The sequence below is a fragment of the Mesocricetus auratus genome, unplaced genomic scaffold, assembly GCF_017639785.1.
Source record: "Mesocricetus auratus isolate SY011 unplaced genomic scaffold, BCM_Maur_2.0 Super-Scaffold_100022, whole genome shotgun sequence".
Taxonomy (NCBI): domain Eukaryota; kingdom Metazoa; phylum Chordata; class Mammalia; order Rodentia; family Cricetidae; genus Mesocricetus; species Mesocricetus auratus.
In genome coordinates this window covers 15,853,094-15,877,080 of record NW_024429203.1, presented here as the reverse complement: position 1 = coordinate 15,877,080, position 23,987 = coordinate 15,853,094, and the positions used below count along the sequence as shown (strand labels likewise).

Below are 23,987 nucleotides of genomic sequence, written 5' to 3'. Positions count from 1 at the left end.
ATTACCTCAGACATACTGATCTCCTTCCTACCTTATGTTTTATCTTCCTCAACAGCATGTCAAGAGACATTGAGTCTGGTGATGCTATACTCCCCACAATGACACTGAGCTATCGCTTTAGAAGGCTACTGAGTTGTTGGACATTTTCCTATCTGGATTCCATATCTTCCCAATCCTGACTAAATAGGGGGCCCCAGAGAGGTACCTCAGTGTCAGAGTTGTTGCCATTCAGAGCCTCAATGTTTGGGTCCCTCCAGTCTTCTGAGAGTGAAGGGATGTAATTGTCTGTCAGAGCATCCCAAACCCTGTAAACAAAGAAAAGCTCTCATTAGCACACATCTGCGGCCTGACCCCGCCTGGAGGAAGGAAGAGCCGAGCCAGGCAAGAGACGGGCTGCTGTGTGTGCCAGGCTGAGGTCATCTGCCTTCCAGCATGCAGGGGCAGCAGCTGAAACACAGAATTCGAGGCATGTCCTGAGGAGAAAGTCATGAGCATGGGCCCTGTTCAGAGGCTTCAGAGGGAAAGGTGTTTGGTTTTTGCTGAGAAATTAATCTGCACCACAACCATACAGTTTGTTTCTTTCCCATAGCTCAAGAGAACCAGTGGGTAGAGGGAGGGGTTGGGCAGATGCCCTGACTGAGTCTCATTAAGATTGAGCAACACATTCCAACTTCAGAGGCTTCCAATCTTCTCTCAGGAATCAGCTCCTTGATATCTAATGTAGGCAAGAGAAAAACACCAATTAACTGCTCACTTCTTTTCCAAAATGCTCCAGGGAGCCCACAGCAACACAACCCTGCTGTCTCATGTAGAGTTTAAAGGTGCCGTGTTTCCATTATGGATATTAAAGCAAATGCACAAAAAGGAAAAAAAGCTGGGCATGGCAACATTCACCTCAACCCCAGTTCCCGGGAGGCACAGAGAGTGAATCTCTATGAGTTTGAGGCTAGTCTGGGTGACATTAAATTCCAGGCCAGCTGGGGCAACTATTCACACAATTAAAAGAGAAACCAGAGGATGACTTTGGGTATCTTCTATTGCTCTTCACCATACTTTCTGAGACAGTCTCTCATTGAATCTATCATTTTGGCTAGACTGCCAGGGCCAGTGAGTCCCCATGCTCTACCTGTCTCCTCCCCGGCAACACTAAGGTTCCACAGGAACTCTGCTGGTGCACTCAACTTTCAACATGGGTGCTGGGCATCCAAACTCAGGTCCTCATGCTTGTGAGGCAAGCACTTCATCCAGGAAGCTACCTCCCCACCCCAGAGCCTGCATCCTAAACCATGGATGCTATTTCGATTACTGTCAGGCACTATTAACGCTCTATAAAGCCAAATCCCACTGGCATTGTGGAACCAAGAACAAAATGACTTGCTAACTCAAAGAAAATGCTCCAACCACCACAGCCACTGGAAAGGTCATAGACCTACTCTTAAATCACTGTTACATTAGTGCTTCAGGAAAGAATACAGGAGTATTCAGCTGTGCCCCTACAGGAAATGCTGGAGAAGTGAGATTCAGCAAAGTTCAAAATAGGCTGTCCTTTGCTCCTGGGGGGAAGCTGGGACCTCAAGGGACTGCACATCTTCTATTGAGCTTGAGCTTGCTTAAGTCCTGAACCTGACAGCTGGGAGCTCTTCTGCCCTGGGCCTTTACTGACAACTCTGTTGTTGCATTTTATTTTGAAGACAGAGTTTCACTAAGTTCCTGGCTGGCCTGGAACTTGCTAAGTAGACCAGGCTGGCTTGAAACTCAGAGATCCAACTGCCTCTGGGATTAAAGGTGTGCCTCACCTCTGCCTGCAACATCTGAATTTTCATGCTAATTCTGGATTCTAGGCAACTTCCCAGCCCTGTATATCTAGAAGACTTCAAACTGGGTGGGTTTTCCTTTCCTTCTTCCTTTTTAATCCTTCAAGTATGCAAATGGCCTTCAAGCTGAAGGTCCTGTCTCTTGCATACCCTTCCCACAGTCACTCAGGGGTGGAGGTGCATACCTTAATCTCAGCACTCAGGAGGCCGAGGCAGGACGACTTTAGGCCAATGTGGTCTACATAGAAAGATGCTGTTTCAAAAACTAAAAGGATGCCAAGAAGTGGGGGCAAGTACTCTGGAGGCAGAGGCAGACAGACCTCTGTGATTCGAGGCCAGCCTGGTAGAGAGAGTTCCAGGACAGCCATGGCTACACAGAGAAACCTTGTCTCAGAAAACAAAAACCAAAAAAACCAACCACAAAACAAAACTGAAAGGGTAAGGAGTTGAGGGGGAAAGGAAGAAAGGGAACGAGTGAGGGAGAGTGGAGGAGAGGAGAAAGAGTAAGAGAGAGGAAAAGGGGAGATGATTGAATCTGAAACAGATTCTGAATTCAAAACCAAATAGAAAAGAGATAGATAGATAGATAGATAGATAGATAGATAGATAGATAGATAGATAGATAGATAGACAGACAGACGACATAATACATACTATTGAAATCTAGCTCCCCCTTTAAAGTTAACGATGGTCTCCTACAAACAAGACTGTCCTTGAACTGATGTTGTAGCCTTGATTTTGTCATCCTCTTGCCTTGTCCTCCGGAGTGCACAGGTGTGTGCCACCATACCTAGGCATCTCTCCTTTAATACCAGAAGCTCTATGCCCTGAATCAGAGAAACACTGACGATATATCAATCAATTCCCTATTGGCCACATGGTTCCAAACTACGTACAGAAGATTTGTGGGCAATTACTCCATTTCTTCTGTTTTGTGCTGTCTTAAGGAATTTCATTTAACTATGAATCCTCTTGTTTTTTGTTTTGGACTTCTACTCTTTATCTCTAACTCCACTCAAAACACTTGCAGCTTATTTGTGGATGAGACACCTCTCTAAATGGTAAACCTGAGCGGGTTACCACAACAATACTAGAGGAGACTAACGACCAGGTTAGCCTTTGAATCATCCTTTTCCTTTGCCTAGTCACAATTCCACAGCTGAGAGATCTGGATAGTGCCTGCAAAAACAATGTGTGCAATGTGATTCTGTCTCATTTTGAGATTTACAGAGGTTCTATGTACACCATATGCCTAGAAAGTGCAGTGCTGATTTCTCCCTTCCTCCCTTCTACTCCCTACATCTCCTCTAGCTCAGCAATTATCCAACCCTAGTCTCTTAGCTGAGGCATCAATAAGGCAGTCAAGACAGAAAACCACTGCTGAGAAGCACCATAGTCCCATGTGATGGTAATTAATGTTGAGAGGCCTCTGCTAATGTGCCAGGTGGGAATGAGAGGCTGTTCACTGGGCTTTCACCTTTAATGGGCAGTGGAAGGGTTCGGATACAAAGAGATGATTAGCTGGAAGCAATACTATAGGAACTGGACTCATCTTAAAATGCCATTTTCAGAGCATGTCCTGAGTGAGGGAAAAAATTCCATGCTCTCTGCAAGACCTTAGGTCTACTTCATCAAGAGTTCTGGAGCTTTCAAAATTGAGGACCCATGCAATCTGCCACAGTTAAGTGACTTGAGCAAGGTCACACAGAGAGTATGAAAATTAGACTTCATAGCCTCTTTGTTTCCTGGTGCACTAAAAAAAAATCTAACAAAGCCCAACAGCTTTTTTTTTTGTAGCATACCATAACTGGCTCAGAATTTTGATAGAATCAGCTGGAAACATTAAAGCTCAACTGAAGCATGCAACCCACAGTCATAGTTCTGGCCATCAGAGTGAAATGTACGATCATGAACTAGAGAAAAGAGGGGCCTAGAAATACAATGCATGGACCTACAAGGTTAGTTATTAGTACTCACACTGCACATTCACTGGTATAATATTCCACTCAGAAACACCGTTTGATCACTTACTGCACAGTAACCCCTGTGTGAGAGGCAAGGGTGTTGAATAATGAATAAGACAGACCTCGTACAGCCCCTTGTTTTCAAGATGGGCAGCCCTATCTGTTTTCAAGTAATCAAGCAAGCCTCGCCTCATCAGGTTTCTCAATGTATTTTTTTTTTTCGAGACAGGGTTTCTCTGTGGCTTTGGAGGCTGTCCTGGAACTCACTTTGTAGACCAGGCTGGCCTTGAACTCACAGAGATCCGCCTGCCTCTGCCTCCCGAGTGCTGGGATTAAAGGCGTGCGCCACCAACGCCCGGCTCTCAATGTATTTCTTACCCAATTACTATGGGTGGCTCTTTCTATTCAGGTCCACCGATGAAAGAGGGGACCTGGGAAATAGATTAAAGGTAGCACAGTTGTCTAATATGTGCAAAGCCCTGGCTTAGAGACTCCTCATGGGTGGGGAGGAAGGAAGCACATTTGGTCCTGACAACCCAACTACACGACATTTTTTGTTATTTGTGAAGAATTGATGCATTTTTTATCCATAAAGGAATTCAAGCATTTCTTCTAAATCGCTAAAACCCTTTCAATACATTCCCCCCCCAGACGAGAGCTCATGCATTCAAGTTGGCCCCCAACTGTATATGTAGCTGAGGATGACCCTGTGCTTCTGATCCCCCTGCTTCCACCCTCCGAATAACAGCTGCAGTTACAGCTGTGAGTCACAACACTCAGTTTACTTGAGGCTGGGGATGGAGCCTACAGCTTCATGCCGGTGGCGGCGAGGCAACCATTCTACCAACAGGGCCAAGGTCCCAGCTGTAAAACGCTCTTCTTCATGTAACAGACTGATTCTCTTCCTCGCTCCTCCTCAGGTAATGCATCCCTCAGACTCCTCTCCTTCACAACTAAGGCCCTGGAAGGTGGCTAGCAAGCCCCACGGGAAATCTACTCAAGGCCTCAAAAGCCACATTGCCTGGTTCCAAGTTTCCCTTGTCCACGGCTCTCAATTCAGATGCTGTCTTACTTGGAAGTAGCTCAATATCTGTGAACTTTGCAAGTCTGGGGCTTAGAAACGATTTTGAGATTTGCAATTCTGTAATCTAGGTGTTTCCTGAGGCAAACTGTCCACTTTATGAATAATAGACCATCACAGTTAAATTAATTCTCTTCTGGATCTTATTTTTAATGTCTGGGAAGATTACCACAGGGAAGAGAGAGAGGCTGAAAGATGGCTCAGTGGGTAAAAACACCTACCACCAACCCTGACAACCTGAGTTCAATCCCTGGGACCCACATGATAGAAATAGACAATTGTCCTCTGACCTCCAGATGATATGTGTGTGCCCACACATATACACAAATACATACAAAAATAAATAAACACGGAAAAAGGAAAAGAGAGGGGCTAGAGGGATGGGTCAGCAGTCAAAAGAAGTGGCTGAGCTTCAGAGGAACACTGTTCAATTTCCAGAATCCAATGGAAGTCCACAACTGTCAGTAACTCCAGTTTCAGGGGATCCCACACCCTATTCTGGCCTCTATGGGAGTAGGCACAGCCGGGCGTTGGTGGCGCACGCCTTTAATCCCAGCACTCGGGAGACAGAGGCAGGCGGATCTCTGTGAGTTCAAGACCAGCCTGGTCTACAGAGCGAGTTCCAAGACAGCCTTCAAAGCCACAGAGAAACCCTGTCTCAAAAGCAAACAAACAAACAAAAAAACAGGAGTAGGCACATGCGTGGTACACACATATACATGCAGACAAAACATCCATCCACAGAAATAAAAATAAATCTTTAAAAAATAAAAAGAGAGAGCTTTCTCCAGGTGACTATAAGGGACACCTAGGGAATAATGTCAGCTGTCGCTGAGGCACTGGCTCACTGGTGACGGAAGAATGTGAGTCCTGCCCATGTAAACTTTAAGACGGCAGCTCAAGAAGCCCAACTACGGGCTCCGTCTGGTGCAGCAGAGGGGAGCTAAGGCTTCTTACTCCTCGTCCTGAAGAGTCTCCTCCTCCTCCTGGATCTGCAACTGGTTCTTCACCGGAGCCAGGTTCTCTGTCTTGGCGTTGTAGTTCCGAAAGCAGACATTGAGCTTTTCATCAAACTCATTCACCAGGTCCTCCATGGACTTGAAGCTGATTATTTCCGAGGAAAAATTCTCAAGCTCGGAGAGGGAAGGGTCCTCCAGGTGGTGAGGAGACGAGCCATAAAGAGACTGCGGCTTTTCCTCTGGGTCCTCGGAGCAACTGGGCCTCAGGTCCTCAAACTCTTCGTCCAGACTCACCAGTGGGGCCTCCATTCTGGCGCCACAGTACAACGACAGCGACTGTCAAGCTCCCTTTCCCTGGAAGAAACACACAGGGCGGCGTGAGTTTGGACTCGGCTTTTGTGCCAGTTCTGCCAAGGGACCCGATCACATCTTCCATTACTCTACATCCCCTGGAAAACAAAGACTCATTCTCTCCTGTGCAAAACCTACATTGAAAAAAATGCTATGAAAGTAGAAGGGGATAAGATAAACGCTTGAAAGGGACCAGTGGAAGAGTGACTGGGGGGGGCAGACAGGGAAGGTAAAGGAGGGGGATATGATCAAGGCACATTATATAAGTGTGGGAAAAGATCATGATGACACACAACTGTGATTTTGTATAATTAATATATGCTAACAAAATATGTCTAACAAATTAGAAACAAATCCAGGGGCTGGAGAGATGGTTCAGAAGGTCAAGTGCTTGCATAAGCATACCGCCCTGAGTCCGGATCCCCAGCATCCACCTAAAATTGGGGTAGAGCAGTGTGTGTCTGCAACCCCAATGCTGTAGGGTGGTGATGGGCAGGTGACTCACAGGCCAGACAGTCTAGCTACAATGGCAAGCTTCAGCTCCAGTGAGAGATTCTGCTCTACAAGGTAAGGCAGATGCCGTGAGTACTTTCAATGATGTGGCCCTGTCATCTTGACAGGCTATTTCTCATCTATACTATTACTCTGCTCTGGACAAAGTTTCCTCCGTTCTTTGGGGAGGGGGGACGGGGACAGGACGGACCAACAATGAGGTGGAGGAGCAATTGAGGAAGCCCTGTGGACATCAACCTCCAGCTTCCACATGTACCCACATAGGTAAGCACAGTATATACATGCACACAAGGATACAGCACATATGTACACACATTCACACACACACACACCACCACCACCACCACCAACAACAACAATAGTAGATTATACTTTACTGCAGTATCTGTGGCTTCTGAAGTTACTTACTACAATGCACTTAAGTAGCTCAAATATCTTTGTATATCTACTGAATGTGAGCAACCAAACAGAGCGAACTGTGGAGCTGCCCCAAAGCACAGTGACGAAGTGTGCAGCCCCCAGGCCAGGATGCTCAGCTTTTGCGTTCTTCTATCTATCGCTATTGGCTATGACCTTAAGCAAGTTACTTAACTTCTCTGTGCTTTCCTTTGTCCTGTTTCAAGCCAGCAAAAAACAACAGGACCTACCTCAGAGGTTTGTTATAAGGTAAAGGAATTAACAACGCTGAGAAAAGTGCCTGGGAAATGATAAATACCAATATTATTCAACATTCTCTCTTATTATTACTATTACTCACAGGTCCACGCCCTTAACTGTGTTCCCAAAACCTAGGATGGTGGTGGTGATGGTGGTGGTCATCTTCTTCCTCTTCCTTTCTTCCTATCTCTCCACCTTCCCGGGACCTTGTACATATGAAGCAAGTGTTACACTAGTGAACTACATTGTCAGCCCTTTTTTTTTTCAAGACAGGGTTTCTCTGTGTAACAGTCTTGGCTGTCCTGGAACTCACTCTGTAGACCAGACTGATCTTGAACTCTCAGAGATCCGCCTGCCTCTGCCTCCCAAGTGCTGGGATCAAAGGCGTGCACCTTCGATGCCCGGCTTCTTCAGCCCTATTTTTACTTTTTCTTTTGAGACAGGCTCTCCTTAGATTATCCAAACTGGCTTTGAACTCACTCTGTAGCCCACACAGGTGCTTCTGCTGGGATTGTTTTGTAGGCTTGTGCTATTATGCTACAAGACCTAGTTTAGTTTTTTTTTAAGTTATTTATTACATATACACCAGATTGAATTGTAGATGGTTGTGAGCCACCATGTGGTTGCTGGGAATTGAACTCATGACCTCTAGAAGAGCAGTCAGTGCTCTTAACCTCTGACCCATCTCTCCAGCCCCTAGTTTAGTTTTTTTATTTGTTTAGTTTTTCACAACTTCTTGCATCAAAACCCAGCATGAGCTAAACTTATTTGACAGTGAAACCTAACATGAATATACAGCTGCTTATGGTCTTTATTTATCACTGAGAATGTTGTACTAAAGACATATTAAACTTTTTTAATTACAGAAGGAATGAGAGTGTAACTGAGTAGCAGAGCAGAAGGCCAGATTCTTGAGGCCCTGGGGTTTCATCCCTAGCACCAAAAAAAAAAAAAAAAAAAAAAAAAAAAAAAGAGTAACAGAGCTCACTACCTCGGACCACAGTGGATAAGATGCCAAATATGCAGTTATTCCCATCCAAAAGTTGAAGTAATCTAAATTTTGAAACATGCTCGGTCGGGCCCACAGGTCAGAAAAAGTGATCCTGGATCTAGACGTTACTCTTCTCATTAATAAACCATAGAAATGCATAAAACACTGACAGACACTTTGCAGCCCAAAACTGGCATGTGTACCTGTAGTCACAGCTGCTCAAGAGGCAGAATAACTTGAACCCAGTGCCCTGACCAACAGGGCACAACGAAGGTCGAGCCCTCGGGAACCTAGAATGACGGGGACAAGAGGCACAAAGAACGGACAGCAAGACTGACCTATTGATCAAGCTTTGAGATTTTCTTTTTCTCAGGCCCATTATATAGTGGTTTGGAGAGTGGGGGGGGGGAGACATGGGACATGGGACACAGGACTAGGTAGGGCGGATTAATCAAAGGAAAAGGGTTGTTGCCTAGTAACCAGGCCACTGAAGGGGAACAGATAACAGGTGTTGGCAAGGTTAAATGGTCGCAGAGGGAGGAGTTAAGTGATCGATATATAATTGTGGAAGGTTCCCTTTTAGCCATCGGCTGTTTCCTTTGAGCCCAAGTTCTATTCATTAGGAAGCTGGGGAGGGGATGGACTCTTCTTAAAAAAGACTGACAATATTTACAAGAGTTTCTAAATAACAATGATCACTCCCTATAGATAGCTTGAACCCAGGAACTTGGGGCTAGCCTTCAGTCTATTGTCTTTATAAGAAATAAAACCCCAGGGCTATAAATCTTATATCTTATCTTATATGTGAAGATCCCTGTGTATGATCCCTATCACAGGTCTACCCACTTTAAAAAAGTCTACACAGAATATAAGGAAGCTTTTAATCAGGAATGGAAGCTCACAAATATAACTCTAGCATCTGGGAAAACGGGGTTCAAAACCTGCCTCAAGTTCCAGGCCAGCCAGAGTTACAGAGTGAGTTCCAGGTCAGTCTGGGATACAGAATGAGAAATATCCTGTTTAGAAGATGTGGGGGGGAGGGGAGGGGAGGGGGAGAAGGGGAGGGGAGGGGAGGGGAGGGGAGGGGAGGAGAGGAGAGAGGAGGAGGCTCAACCTAAGTGCTCCAAAGGCCAAGTCCACATCCATCTTGGGTATTGCACAATGGCTACACATCTAGGCCTCCTTCTAAATCCCAGCAGCTGAGACTCCCACACCCTCATCCAGCCCTCTTCATACACACGATCTTCAACAGTGATTTATGCTTCAGTTCCCACATCCAGGGCCCTTCCCAATTTTAATATAGATTCCTTGAAGGCACAGATGTCCTTTGGATATCCTCCATGGCTTTAGCACACTGACTGCCTGTGGCCAAGCAACCAATCAATGTGTACTCATTGAGACATGCTCTTCTGTCCCATATACAGTTTCCAACAGCATTACAGTCTGTCACCCTTCTACACGTGACCAACTTCCTTCCTGGTAATGCAGAAAGGGAGCCCAGCTTTTCTCTTCCGGTCTGTATGTTTGCTGGTCAGTTAGATGTGTAACCCAGAACCACAGCCAACAGACACCAAAAGTCATGGGGTCTGCCCAGCGCGTGCTCACTCCCTACCTCTACCTATGAAACTAAACTCTATGCAAGGCAGAGCGCATGCTGGGCGAGAACTTGCCCTTACTGTGATTTCGCAGAGATCAAGCCAGTTACCATGGCATCAAAATACATCCTGAGCATTTCTAGTTTGTAAAGGAGACATGACTGGGATAAACACGTGAAAGGCCTACAACCAGAAATGGTAAGTAAGGCCTGTCTGTATACCCAGAACACTGGGGACACAAGCAAGTAAATTGCCCCTGACTTCAATGCTATCGCGGTCTATGTAATGAGTTCTAGACTAGTCAGGATTACATAGTAAGACTACATCTCATAACAATAACAAAACAGGAAGAAAAAGATAAACAAATCTCTGAGGAAAAATACACTCAAAACCCAGGTTGAGAAAGGTTGGAGATGTAATGCAGAGGCAGAGGCCCTGGTTTCCATCCTGTCCTGGCTAGTTTATTGCCAACTTGAGACATGCTAGAGTTATTTGGGAAAGGGAGCTCTCGGTTGAGAAAATACCTCCATAAGATTTGCTTGTAGGCAAGTCTACAGTGTATTTTCTTAATTAACAATTGATATGAGAGGGCCCTGCCCATTGTGGACTGGGCCACAAGCCCTGTCAGGCATGTGGAGGTCATATAAGCAAGCAGGCTGAGCAGCCATGGATAGCAAGCCAGTAGGCGATGGTCCCACACGGCCTCTGTCCCAGTTCCTGCCTCCAGGCGTCTGCCTTGAGTTTCTCTCCTATCTTCCTTGATAATGGACTGTGACGTGGGAGCATAAGCATTGCTTTTGATTCTCAACTCAGAAAAATAAGATGCTGCCAAGACTCCTGAGTGCAGTGCTGCTTGATTGGCATGTGTCCCTGCATCTGGTTTCCTCATGAATTACCATAAAGATGCTGGTAGTGAGCTGATACCTTGAATGGCATGTATCCCCGCATCTGATTTCCTCATGAATTACCATAAAGATGCGGGCAGTGAGCTGATACCTTTAGAAGCTCATTTCAATAGCTTTATATTTTTAATTATAGAAACATTTGTTTAATCCAATATAGCCAAAGCATGGCCATATTAGTATATAATTCATATTAGAAATACAGAGATCACTATATTTTATACTAAGGCATTTGAAAGGCAATGTGCATTTTATAGTTACACTCTTTTAGACTAAGCCTCCTTGCAAGTACTCAACAGCCACACGTGTCTAGCAGCCACATTACCCCAACACAACCTTAAAGCAATGCTCAACCAATCATCAATCAGAAGCCCTTCCTCTATGGTGTATGAACACCTACAATCCCTTTGGCGATACCTGTATTTCAGTGAAATTGGTTTCCCTTTTCAGTCACAGTATTTTGTTTTGTGGATTTAAAAATATCATTCAGTAGAGCATGGTGAAGCATAATAATACTAGCAGCAGAAGGTAGAGGCAGGAAGATCAGTTCAAGGCCAATCTTGCTACAGCTTGGGCCACTTAAGGCTCTGTCTGAAATAAATAAAACAAAAAATAAACCAGGTATGTTGGCACATGAATTCCGAGTTCTAAGCCAACCTAGTTGACACAGTGAGTTCTGGGCCAGCAAGGGCTACATAGAGACCCTGTCTCAAATAGACAAACAAATGTTTTTTGAAGAAGGGTTTCTCTGTGTAGCTTTGGCTGTCCTGGAGCTCACAGAGATCTGCCTGCCTATAAAGGCATGAACCACTATTGTCTGGCTAAAAATAAATAATGTAAAGGAGAACTCCATAAGTTTCTCCAATTCTCCAAACTACTAAGGTGTTTCATCACGCGCACACACACACACACATACACACACACACACACACACACACACACACACACACTCCTTTAAGGGAAAAAAAAAGCTACTGGCTGAGCAGTGGTGGTGAATGCCTTTAATACCAGCACTCGGAAGACAGATGCAGTTGGATCTCTGTGAGTTCGAGGCCAGCCTGTCTACAGAGTGAGTTCCAGGACAGGGTCCAAAGCTACAGAGAAACCCTGCCTTGAAAAAACAAAAACAAAAACAAAAAAGAAAGATCCAAGCTGACTGGGCTACACAAGTTCAATGTTAGCCTGGCAACTTAATGAAATGCTGTATTAAAAAACCAAAATCAAGCCGCACTCGGGAGGCAGAGGCAGGTGGATTCCTGTGAGTTCGAGACCAGCCTGGTCTACAAAAGCTAGTTCCAGGACAGCCTCCAAAAAAAGCAAATAGATAGATAGATAGATAGATAGATAGATAGATAGATAGATAGATAGATAAAACCAAAATCAGTCCTCAGATGTGAGTATATAACTTGAGGTAGCCATTAAACCCAGGAAAGCAAAGATGTCCTGGCGCAAGGGGAAGGAGTGCTGGAAAGGGCAACACCAGGACACAAGTGATACAAGGGGAGATGGGGAAAAGAGGGTGGGTCTACTAGGAGATGGGAAAAATAACACTAAGGGATGCCTGAAAAGGCCATAAGGAATCATTATTTTTTTATTTACCTAAAATTAATATAATGCACGTAAGTGTATATACATATGGTTTAAATAAAATTATGCTACTTGGGGTGACAATGACTATTTAACAAAAATCCTCAGTACCAGGCATATGGAACCCCCTTTTAAATTGTTGGTCAAGAGTCCAGTAGATTCCCAAAGCAATGCAGGCCATCACTGTTGCCCTTGGTTGCCCATCTGAGGTTGAAGGTAAGTCCCTATTGCTGAAGACAGTATGTATTTCAGAAACATGGGGTTTATGAGCTAGATCTGACCTGAAAGCCTCCTCTTTGAGGGCTAGCTTTCACAGCACCAAAAGGTGCTATGCAAACTTTCAAGGGAGAGAAGCAACCCATACTCCTACATATGAACTGCAAACATGACCAGCATAGCAAGATATCCCCAAGGATGTGACAGTGGCACTCATATCTTGGTTGTAACCAACAGCTATCTAATTGGACTTAGGGCCTGCTTGATAGAAGGAAAATCATGTCTGGTACTGAAAATCTAGCCAAGTAGCTAATGACATTATGGATCTTAGAGATGAACCTACTCCTGCCATTTTACTAAACCAGCAGGAGGATCAAGGTCATCCTCAATTATATATCAAGTTTGAGGCCAGCCTGGCTTATACGAGACCCTGTTGAAAGAAAGAAAAAGAGAAGAAAGGAAAAGAAACTAGAAAAAGGAGAGTGACAGAGAGAAAAATCACTGTTTGAAGGACAACGTAAGATTCTCTTAGCCTCATGCAGTGGAAGAGGAAAAAAATGGGAAAGGATAAAAAAATAATTAATTAATAAAAAGTGGGAAAGATGTGGCAATCCTAATGATGGGTCAGAAACAGAAATTTGCCAGGTATTCTGAAGCTAGGTGTCTGAGATCTAGGATGACTGAAACTCAGCCTAGAAGAACATTTTAGACAGTGAATGTGAGCCAGGAATAACTCAAGGGTACTAAGAAAGGTACAGAAAATCCAAAGGATGAAGATACTGTGTATGCTAATAAGCACACTTCTTCCATCAAGGCCATACACACTCCAACAAGCCACACCTCCTAGCAGTGACTCTCCCTATGAGATGATGGGGGTCAGGTCAATTACATTCAAACAACAACAGGAGTAGTCATGAAAAGGTGTTGCAAAATAAAGCCCTGAAATTTTAGCCGAGAGAGAGAGAGAGAGAGAGAGAGAGAGAGAGAGAGAGAGAGGGAGGGAGGGAGGGAGGGAGGGAGGGAGGGAGGGAGGGAGGGAGGGAGGGAGGGAGGGAGGGAGGGAGGGAGGGAGGGAGGGAGGGAGACAGAGACAGAGAGACAGACAGACAGACAGAGACAGAGAAAAATCTCACAGTCCCACATCAAAAGTAGAAAGATCTGTGTCAATTGAGACTATTGTCTGTGATGATATCTGAGAGCCTAGACCCTCACTTCTACTTCCTGTCCTGGTCTTATGGACCTCAGCTGTGAGAATTTGGGCAAATGATCTGCTCTTTATGCCTCAGTTTCCTCATCTACAAAATGAGCTTTAAAATAGCGTTTATGGGGCTGGAAGATGTCTCAGGGGTTAAGAGAACTTGCTTTTCTAGAGTACACCTCAATCTGTTCCCAGCACCCACATCAGGCAGTTCACTACTGCCGGCCTGTAACTCCTGCTCCAGGGCCCCGATGCCCTCTTAAGCTTCCAAGGCTCCCCACACACGTGTGTGTGTACCACCCTGCACATACACACATGAGTAAAGCCTTAAGAACAATAATAAGTAGGGGCTGAAGAGACGGCTCAGTGATTAGGAGCACTTGCTGTTCTTGCCCAACTCAGGTTTGATATCCAGCACCCACATGGCAGGTCACAATCTTCCATAATCCCACTTCCAGGGGATCCAACTCCCTCTTCTGACCTCCAAGGGGACCAGGCATTCAGGTGGTACACAGACATACATTTAAGAAAAGCACTCATACATACAAAACACATAGTTTTAAATTTTTTTTGTTTTTGTTTTTTTCGAGACAGGGTTTCTCTGTGGCTTTGGAGGCTGTCCTGGAATTAGCTCTTATAGACCAGCTGGTCTCGAACTCACAAAGATCCGCCTGTCTCTGCCTCCCGAGTGCTGGGATTACAGGCGTGCGCCACCAACGCACGGCTAGTTTTAAATTTTTTAAAATAATAATAAACTGAAGGTGATTTCACTTTCCTTAGAAAATCAGGCTATATTATGATTGCCAGGAATGGTAGCTCACAAATTTAATCCCAGAATTCAAGAGGTAGAAGCAGGCAGATCTCTGTGAGCTGGAGACCAGCTTAGTCTACATAGTGAGTTCCAGGCCAGCTAGGACTAGATAGTGAGAACTTGTCTCAAACAAATAAACAAAACAAAAGCAAAAATTTGCGGGTAAGCATGTGTCAAATGAAAAACCATGCTCTGTGTGATGCTCTGTGTGCACTGCTTCAAAATGTGTATCAAATGAGAAGAAAAGCACCCGGGGAATTTAGGCATCTTTTTCATCAAGGCCTCTTTTTTAATTCATTTGGTCAAATTTTCCTGGATCACAGGTCCCAGTTTAGAGAGATACAAAAGCTGATCAGTTGGCTACAGATATGTATTCTTCCTTGGAATGTGTGTTTCTCTCTGGGGGTTTCTATCTAGGATAAGAAGGCCATGCTACTGGGAGAGCTGATTCCTCGCTGCACAATCAATATTGTCAACCAGCAGCAAAAGCCAAGCCAACCAGACTAAGGCAACTTTAAGCCGTTTGTAGCAATGATGCACGCTTGGAATCCTAGTACCGGGTTGATGGTGGCAGAAATATTAGGAATCCAAGGCCCTCCTTGGCTACATAGCAAGTTCCACGACAGCTGAGGCTACACGAGAGCCAGCCAGCTTTTTTTGTTTGTTTGTTTCAGTTGTCAAGACAGGGTTTCTCTGTGGCTTTGGAGGCTGTCCTGGAACTAGCTCTTGTAGACCAGGCTGGTCTCGAACTCACAGAGATCTGCCTGCCTCTGCCCCCCAAGTGCTGGGATTGAAGGCATGTGCCACCACTGCCTGGCAAGAGCCAGCTTTAAAACAAGCAAGCAAATGAATATACTGAATGTTGGAAGATCATATAGATCTTATGTGTGCTTAGGAGTTGGAGAGATGGCTCAATGGTTAAGAGCACACGCTAATTTCAATTCCCAGCACCCATGCAGGATGACTCACAACTACTTCTAACTCCAGTGCCCTTCCCTGGGCGGGGCATGGATCCAATGGCCTCTTGCTTTTATGGGCACCTGCACTCATGTGCACAGACACACATAATTAAAAAATAATCAAAATAAATCTAAAAGAAAGGAGTGTCTATATTTGACTCAGACAACCCCTAGAGGAAAAAAAAAAGATTCATTTACAAAATTATAAAAGAAATGGATTTCCTAGATGACTCTGTGGCTCAGAAGTGTTCACTTTGCAAACCTGAGGGCATAAGTTTGATCCCTGGATCCCACAAGGGAACTAACTCCTAAAAGTTGACCTTTGACCTCCACACTGTGCTGTGGCATATTCTTACACACCACATATACACAGTTGATGATAAAAAATGAAATAAAACTTTAAAAAATATCATAAAAGAAGACATGACTATCAAGGTTTAGATTCCAGAAACAAGGCTGGTGGAAACAACCCATAATATATCCTGTTTGGTTTTCATCAACTGACTACCCAGGAGCCATGAGGTAGCATGTGAATGACCTGGCAGATGATGCTATCTCTGAGAGCACAATTGGGAATCGGTATTTAATACGGTATCTCAGGCTGTGGTAGAGGAAACGGGAGTCAAGCTTCAGGAAGGGCTTCACTGGCTTGGAGTGTTGGCACATCCCTGTCAATGCCTCCCCCCACCTTCCTTCTTTCTTTTGGACTCCTCTAGGTGGGCTGCCTTTATTTCCCAACCGAAATGTCTGAAATAACCCTCCATCCTTCCATCCTGGCAAGCCTTCTGGGTCCTCAGCCTCTGCTTCTCTCCCTCCTCCCTTAAAAGCTAGCGTGAAAGCTGGGAGGAGCAACTCAGCCGCAGAGCACTTGCCTAGGGTGTGTGACACCTGGAGCTCTGTTTTCACCTCTGCCGCACACACAAAAGTTAATGCTAAGACACAGTAGTCATCTTCTTTGCGCATCCAAAATAAATAGCTACCCGAAAATGGCAGAGAGGGAATCACAGGAAAGTCACCATTTTCTTCTTTATTATAGACCACAGTACAGGACTATAAGCGTTTCATACAACCTATTCCGCGTAGCCTGACTCCAAATGCATTGTGTAATTTGGAGGAGAAATGCATACACAGAGAGAGCTCAACGGACACTCTGTAGGAAGCACACAAGCCTCTCCCTGTAGCCTAATGGTACAGTAGCCGCAGCTTGGGTCTGCAATACAAATCACCAGCCCCTGCTTCACTGAGCCGAGTGAATGGTGGATGGAAGCGAGATTTCACCGTGCCTCCCCTGCTGGGCCTCTTGGCACCTTCACATATGCCTATTCCATCTCCCTGTTCTTTCCATCACTTCCTCTATAGACCAGTTGACTGCATCCTCTTCCCTCTCCTCCCCGCATAGGTCCTTAAAACGCCCTCGGTTATCCACTCGCAGTGCTCTTCTGCAAAACCTGGCTAGTGTTAGCTGTCCATTTTGCCAGAAAGAATAAATACTCATTTGCACATGGCCCAGCAACCCTTTCACCGGACTCCGTACCCTTCCCCCCTTTCTTCTGTTCCATTCACCTCCATTTCAGACCTCCTCTCCCTCTTCTGCCAGAGTAAAGAAAGGCTCTTCTAGGCAGCACAATGGCTGGCACTCCGAGGAAGCCCAGTTCATCCCACGCAGCCCCTGCACATACTCCACTGTCCCTTTGCCAAATAAGACCTGGACGCCTGGAATGGGGAGTCGTGCCAGGAGACGGGATGCAAAAGGGCCGAAGAGCGGACTGTATAACACCCCTTAAGCTGAGCCCCCACAATCTGCAGAGCCCTGGGCCCTGAGGACGACAGCCGGCTCTGCACACACCACTCCTCTCCACCACACTCGTCCTTTCTGCGACCCTGCTCTGTGTAGTAAAACAATCGCTCCCCCAGGACTGCAGCCAGAGGTTCTGACACTGCGAGAATGCACCGGCTGGGGAAGCCTCCACACCCCGCGGAGGGGCACAAGTAGATTGCAGGGTCAGGTTCTTAGGGACAAAGATGATTTTGAGACGCCTAAGAGAACCCGACCGGATAACGGTCCTGGAATGATTTATGGAACCACATTGCTCCAGCACAATCAGGCAGGGATTCCCGGTAGTGTGTGCAATACACACACACACACACACACACACACACACACACACACACACACACACACACACGATGCTCTGAGATGATGTTACCAGTATCCAGCATCTCACTCCGGGGCCCTGGTGCTGAGCTCCTGCAGGACTGGGTACAACCAGAGAGACGGCCCATGGGCCCTTCTTTGGATGTGAGGATGAGAGTTGTGCATACCCCAGAAGTCCTAAGAGAGAATCTGGATGGCCTTCTTCATCACCCGGATTCGACTCTCCGCCCCAGCCCTGGGTCTAGTCCAGACTAAGGTTGTCCTTGACCCCTCCCTCACCCCGAGACCTCACCTGTGTGGGTCCTGGCGGAGGGACGCGGATCCCGGGGCTCAGCCGAACACCCCCATCCACCGGCTAGCGGTAGCCGGGAGCAGCGCAGCGGCAGCGGCAAGCCAGCCAGCCAGCGAGCGCTCCCCCGCTGCTCCGGCTGCGCCCGGTCCCAGCGCTCGTGCCCGTGTTCCCGGAGGCGCGCCCGCACTCGGGCACCCGCCCAACGGGCGCGCCCAGGGCCTGGACGTCATCCTTCTAGTGAACATTCATAGCTTTCCTTGGAGCACGTGGACCTGCCTTTATTAATATTTATGAATTGCCGTTTCTCCCTTCTTTGATAACGGCCCTTCTGCTTCCCACATGAATATTCAGAAGCTCCGAGATGGGGGCGTGCAATCGCTACCAATATGGATTCTTCAGAAGGCCTAACACTAGGTTTTGTATAAAAATGCAGGCAAACGGAGTAGATAGATGGGCAGGCGGATGCTGACAGACACATTCAAAGAACCTCTGGCACTTTCCCACTCTCCTTTCTATTCTGTTAGGAGCTGACTTGGACAAGCCAAAGGATGCACTCTACCCTCCAGTTGTTCATAGCTCAAGGTCAAGGTGAGGGACTGGATGGCGGGAATCATTTTTGTCACCCAAAACAGTAGGATGCAGGTGAGATATTTGAGTGAGAGGGTTCCAGGAATAGAAAGATTTTAGATAATAGAGGAAAATTCCAGAGTGTGAGAGAGGCTTGTGAGAAAGTCCTGGAACTGAGAAACAATTTGATCTTTGAGAGTACTCAGGTTTTTGGTGGTTTTTGTTGTGTTGTGTTGTTTGTTTGTTTTTCCAGACAGGGTTTCTCTGTGTAGCTCTGGCTGTCCTGGAACTCACTCTGTAGACCAGGCTAGCCTTGAATTTACAGAGATCTGCTTGCCTCTGCCTCCTGAGTGCTGGGATTAAAGGCGTTCTCAGTCTCAAACCCTAGAGTTCAAGCCGAGTATAGAAGCACAGGGAGGATCCACTATGGAGGGCCTCACCCTCCTAGGGATCAGAGTGGAGATTGAGTGGGGAACTAGGGGGCCTGGTGGAGGGGGGAGGGGAGGAGAGAGAGGGAGCTGGGATTGACATGTGAAACAAGCTTGTTTCTAATTTAAATAAAAATAAATAAATAAAAGAAGCGCAGGGAGATTGTGATTTCAGGGCTAGCCCGGATCAAATGACATTTTAAAAAAAAGGTACAATGGTAAGTATTTAATAAGTTAATTATTTTGCTATTGGTTTTGTGGGATTTGGGAAGAACTACATGAGGTCTGTTGGTCTAGACACCCCAGGGGAGAATGTTCTCAAAGTGAACCAAGGTAGTTTTTCAGCATTATTACTTTTATGATAAACATGTATAACACAAAAACTTACCATTTTAACAATCTAATTGTACAGTTCAGGGACTTCAATACTAGTGAAGCAGCCATCACCACTCTCCATCTGTACAATGTTGTCATCATCCTCAATGGAAACTTAATTTTTTTTCTTTTATCTGTAAATTAAAAAATAGTATTTATGTCCCAGCACTTGGGAGGCAGAGGCAGGTGGATCTCTGTGAGTTCAAGGCCAGCCTGGTCTATAGAGCAAGTTCCAGGACAGCCTCCAAAACAATACAGAGAAACTCTGTCTAGAAAAAAAAATAGTATGTTTGTATGTATGTATGGTATATGAATTGTTCCTTTGGGTGTGTGCATGGGTGTGTATGCATGTGTGTGTCCCTATGGAGGGCAGAGGTCAATGTGGAGTGTCTTCATCAATTGCTCTTATATATAGAGTTACAGATGGCTCTTTATTTAAAATTCTCATCTACCAAATTAACATTTTCTACCCAACCCGAGGAGCAGAGATCTTCACAGACTTCACAATCTTTTGCTTAGGTGCTGCCCTCATGGGGGCCTTAGCAGCAGTCATTGCTGTCTTCTTTGATGCCTGCTTAGCCGGGTTTTTGTTGTTATTGGTTTTGTTGTTTATTTGTTTGTTTGTTTGTTTGTTTGTTTGGCTTTCTTAGCAGCCACAACAACCTGCTGCTGCTAAGCTTTCCGAAGTTCTGGTTTCTGTTACAACTTGGACATTTCATCAGCAAGAGAGAGACTAGTGATGGCTAGATGGAATTTGATTGCAGTATGAGTTCTTTTCTTTGGAATTTCTTCCAGCTGTCCTTTTTGCGTTTTCTTTTGTAGAGGACAGTGTTCAGTCTATCTGCCAAGGATTCCTTTTGGAAAGGCATTCGGACTCACATTTTGCATTAAGAAACTGGAAAACCAGCCGGGCATCGGTGGCTCAAGCCTTTAATCCCAACACTTGGGAGAGAGAGACAGGTGGATCTCTGTGAGTTTGAGGCCAGCCTGGTCTACCGAGCGTGTTCCAGGACAGCCTCCAAAACAATACAGAGAAACCCTGTCTCGAAAAACCAAAAAAAAAAAAAAAAAAAAAAAGAGAGAGAGAGAGAGAAAGAAGAAAGGGGGGGCAGAGAGGGGAGGAGGAGGAGGAGAAAGGGGAGAGGGGAAAAAAATGACCCAAAGAATCTTCGAACACAGCCTAACCACCTATCTGATACACAAACCGGCATTCCTATTAGACAGTGCTACTGTGCTACAGAACCTGACATCACAAAGCTGTCCTCAGTGTTCCCTTTTTAAATGGCCTTTAAGGCTAGAGATTGGTTTTTTTGTTTGTTTGTTTGTTTGTTTTTTTGTTGTTTTTTTTTTTTTTTTTTGGTTTTTCGAGACAGGGTTTCTCTGTGGCTTTGGAGGCTGTCCTGGAACTCGCTTGGTAGTCCAGGCTGGTCTCGAACTCACAGAGATCCACCTGCCTCTGCCTCCCGAGTGCTGGGATTAAAGGCGTGCGCCACCAACACCCGGCTTTAGAGATTGGTTTTGAGATTAGAAAATCAATGACAGCAGAATAGGAATTATAAGTCAGCATGCTTGATCTTCTTCAGAAAGTTCATTTTTGAAAAAAACTAGTTCCCATGACATTCTGAAAAACAAGTCACCAAGTCTTTGTTGCAAACCTATGAATGAACTGGGTGTGCAGCTCAGTGGTAGAATATTTGCCTGGCACATGTTTGTCCCTACATTCAATACACAATACAAAATAAATAAACAAACACCGTTTATTTTTTGTATTGGTTTTTTGTTTTCTTTTGAGACAAGGTTTCTCTGTGTAACAGCCCTGATTGACCTGGAACTCATTTTGTAGATCAGGTTGGCCTTGAACTCAGAGATCCATCTGCTTTTGCCTGAGTGCTGAGATTAAAGGTGTGTGCCACCATTGTCCTACAAAATTCATATTTTCTTTCCATTTTTTCTTCAGTCCTGTGAGGCAGGGAGGTCAAATTTTATGTATACCTGGTATGTTATTTCTGAGCTGTATCCCCAGCTATCTTTCCAGATAAGCTCACTCTATAGGCCAGGCTTGAAATCACCCTGCCTCAACCCCCTAAGTAGCTGAAATTACAATTTATGCCACAGGCCCAGATTCATCTCCATTTTTCTTTTGTCTGTGTGACTGAGTCTCACTATATCTTCAACTGGGCTGGAACTCACCATATAAACCAGGCTGGCCTTGAACTAACAGAGATTGGTCTGTTTCTGCCTCTTGAGTGCTGGGATTAAAGGTGTGTAACACCATGTCTGGCCTTCTCCATCTTTAATCTCTCTTTCCTTGTCTCTCTAATTTTCCCTCTCTAGTTTCTCTCTCCTTCCCTCCCTCCCTCCTTAAGAGTCAGGGTCTCAGACTATAGCCCATGCTGACCTTGAGCTCACTATATAGCATGCTTCAAACTTAGTAATTCTCTTGTCTCAGCCTTGCAAGCGCTGAGATGTTGTATAGGTATTTCCTCTGAATTAAAGGATTCTCTCTTGAAGCAAGGAGAGAGGCAGTGAATCAGGAAGTAAATGAAATACCCAAGGCTCAGGAAGTTCCTGAAAATCACAAGATTCATAAATCTCCTCTTCAAGTTATATAAGCATTAACAATTGCTGAAGAGGAGACTTACCAGCCACACTGTCTATAGACCATGCAGGGAGCTCCTGGGATACAATTTTTGGTCACACATGCTGGAGTAGGATTTTCAGTGACCTTTGTCCATGTTCCTACAAGTAACCATTTACCTGTACCCAAAATAAGTAAATAGCCCCAGTTGTGCTGGCTCACAGAGCTAGAGGTGTGTGGAATTGTTTCTCTGATCTGTCACTGGTCCTTACATTGGGTGTTCACATCTTCCTAGAAAAGTTAACATACGGGATTACGGGCATGAATCACTACATCAGCTCATCTTTAATCTCTTGTGCTGATTAAAACTCCCCGGTTTGTTATCACAAGGGAGACAGTATATTCTCCAAGTTTCAAAATCTATTCTTAGCTACCTCATCAGCAAGCAATTACTCTCAACTACAAAACAAATGTGCTGAGAAGCAGACCATGTTACTTTCAAAAAGAATAAGCAGTTGCATAGACACTGATAGCAAATCATTGCAGAATAGTCACCTAATGGAAGCGTAAAATACCTGGGTGTAAAGACATGCCTATGATCTCAGTCCTTAAGAGGCTGGGAAGCAGGAGGACCAGGTCATCCTCAGTTACACAGTAATTTTCCTACCTGGGTTACATGAAACATTCCTAAAAAAAAAGGACAAAAACCAAAACAACAAGCCCCCTCCCAAAATACACAAACTAGCTAACAAAGTCACATCCCCCAAGAGAACAGAAATTCCTATAGTACAAATGAAATATTTTTTCTTTTGATTTTGGGTGAGATCCTTTTGTTTGTTTTTATGAGAGGGACTTTCCCTGCATACCCTAGGCTAGCTGGACTATGTAGCCCAGTCTGGCATTGAACTCAGATCTCTTGCCCCAGCCTTCCAAGTGCTCAGATGTCACGAATTTGCTTCCACATCTCTCATGAGTCTGGAGCTAGATATACAGTTTAGTGGTAGAGTGTTTGCCTATGCACAAAGCCTGGGTTTGAGAGCTGGGGAACAGCAAAGGTAGCAGTGGTTCAGCCCTCAGTTCCAGCACAAGAGGCTAGAGGGCAGGACCACCAAGAGTTCCAGTCTGATCAGGCTATGAGCGAGACCCTGTATCAAATAAGCAAAATAAAAAGAAAAGGAAACCATGTTTCATTCCCATTGTTTGGGAAACTCTTAGATTATAGTGGTCAAAAATAAAAATCAATCTTCCATGTCCTGTGGCTAAGTGACTTACCAATGTAGATCAGTGTGTGCCCTAGACAAATAAGACATGAGATGTCCTAGACAATAGTGTCATGGAGATGGGACACCTAGTTTAATTCTGCTTTATTAAACCCCAGGACCAACTCCCACTATTTCCAGCCTTAGATTCATCTCTATTTCTGCTGTCTTCCACATGCCCAGGTATCAGAAATGAACTTGAAGAAATGAAAATGGTGTAGAATATTACCATTCCATTGCACTTATCTAGCCAAATAACAATCACTTCACCACCAGCAAATCTGCAGAGCCCAGCATGCTAAGGAAATGCTGCTCCAGGCCACAGCTGTCCCGTTTCAGTCCTCAACGTTGAGTTATGACAGCGTTCAGCACTGTGCAAATGAAGAGAAGAGAGCTCCCATTCCCCATAAAGTCTCATTTGTGGCAGTTAGTGTTACCAACAAAGTCATTTCAGGCAGGGTTTAAGCAGGTCAATCTCTTCTGGTTGTCATACTCTATCAGGTGAGAGCTTACCAAGCCTGAACTCCAAACCTTGAAGAAAAGGTGTTCTGAATAGGTCGTGAATACAGTTGCTCTGATAAACACTGCTTGACCAAACTCCCATCAGCCTCCTAAACCTCTCTTAGTCCATTTATGCACTTCTTTATAAAAATCTAGTTTTAGTAAAAATCCTGCTAAGTCATTTTTGCAGAGCCCCCCTCTTCAATGTCTGTGTATCCTTGACACCTAAGCAAG

At 45.1% G+C, this 23,987-nt stretch overlaps 1 protein-coding gene across 2 annotated transcripts in view; it reads right to left on the bottom strand.

Moving 5' to 3' along the window:
* The window catches only part of Fez1 (fasciculation and elongation protein zeta 1), a 52,136-nt gene extending 33,931 nt beyond the window's left edge, over positions 1-18,205 (bottom strand). Inside the window, exons 1-4 of one of the 2 annotated variants that reach the window (XM_040729920.1) lie at positions 18,046-18,205; positions 7,440-7,545; positions 5,817-6,172; positions 206-305 (exon numbers count right to left, since the gene is read on the bottom strand). In XM_040729920.1, coding sequence (XP_040585854.1) covers positions 206-305; positions 5,817-6,127 — 411 coding nt within the window. In that variant the 5' untranslated portion in view covers positions 6,128-6,172; positions 7,440-7,545; positions 18,046-18,205. The remainder of the gene's footprint in view (positions 1-205; positions 306-5,816; positions 6,173-7,439; positions 7,546-18,045) is intronic. The other variant, XM_021222859.2, reaches the window with a different exon arrangement.
* Positions 18,206-23,987: the final 5,782 nt, after the last annotated feature.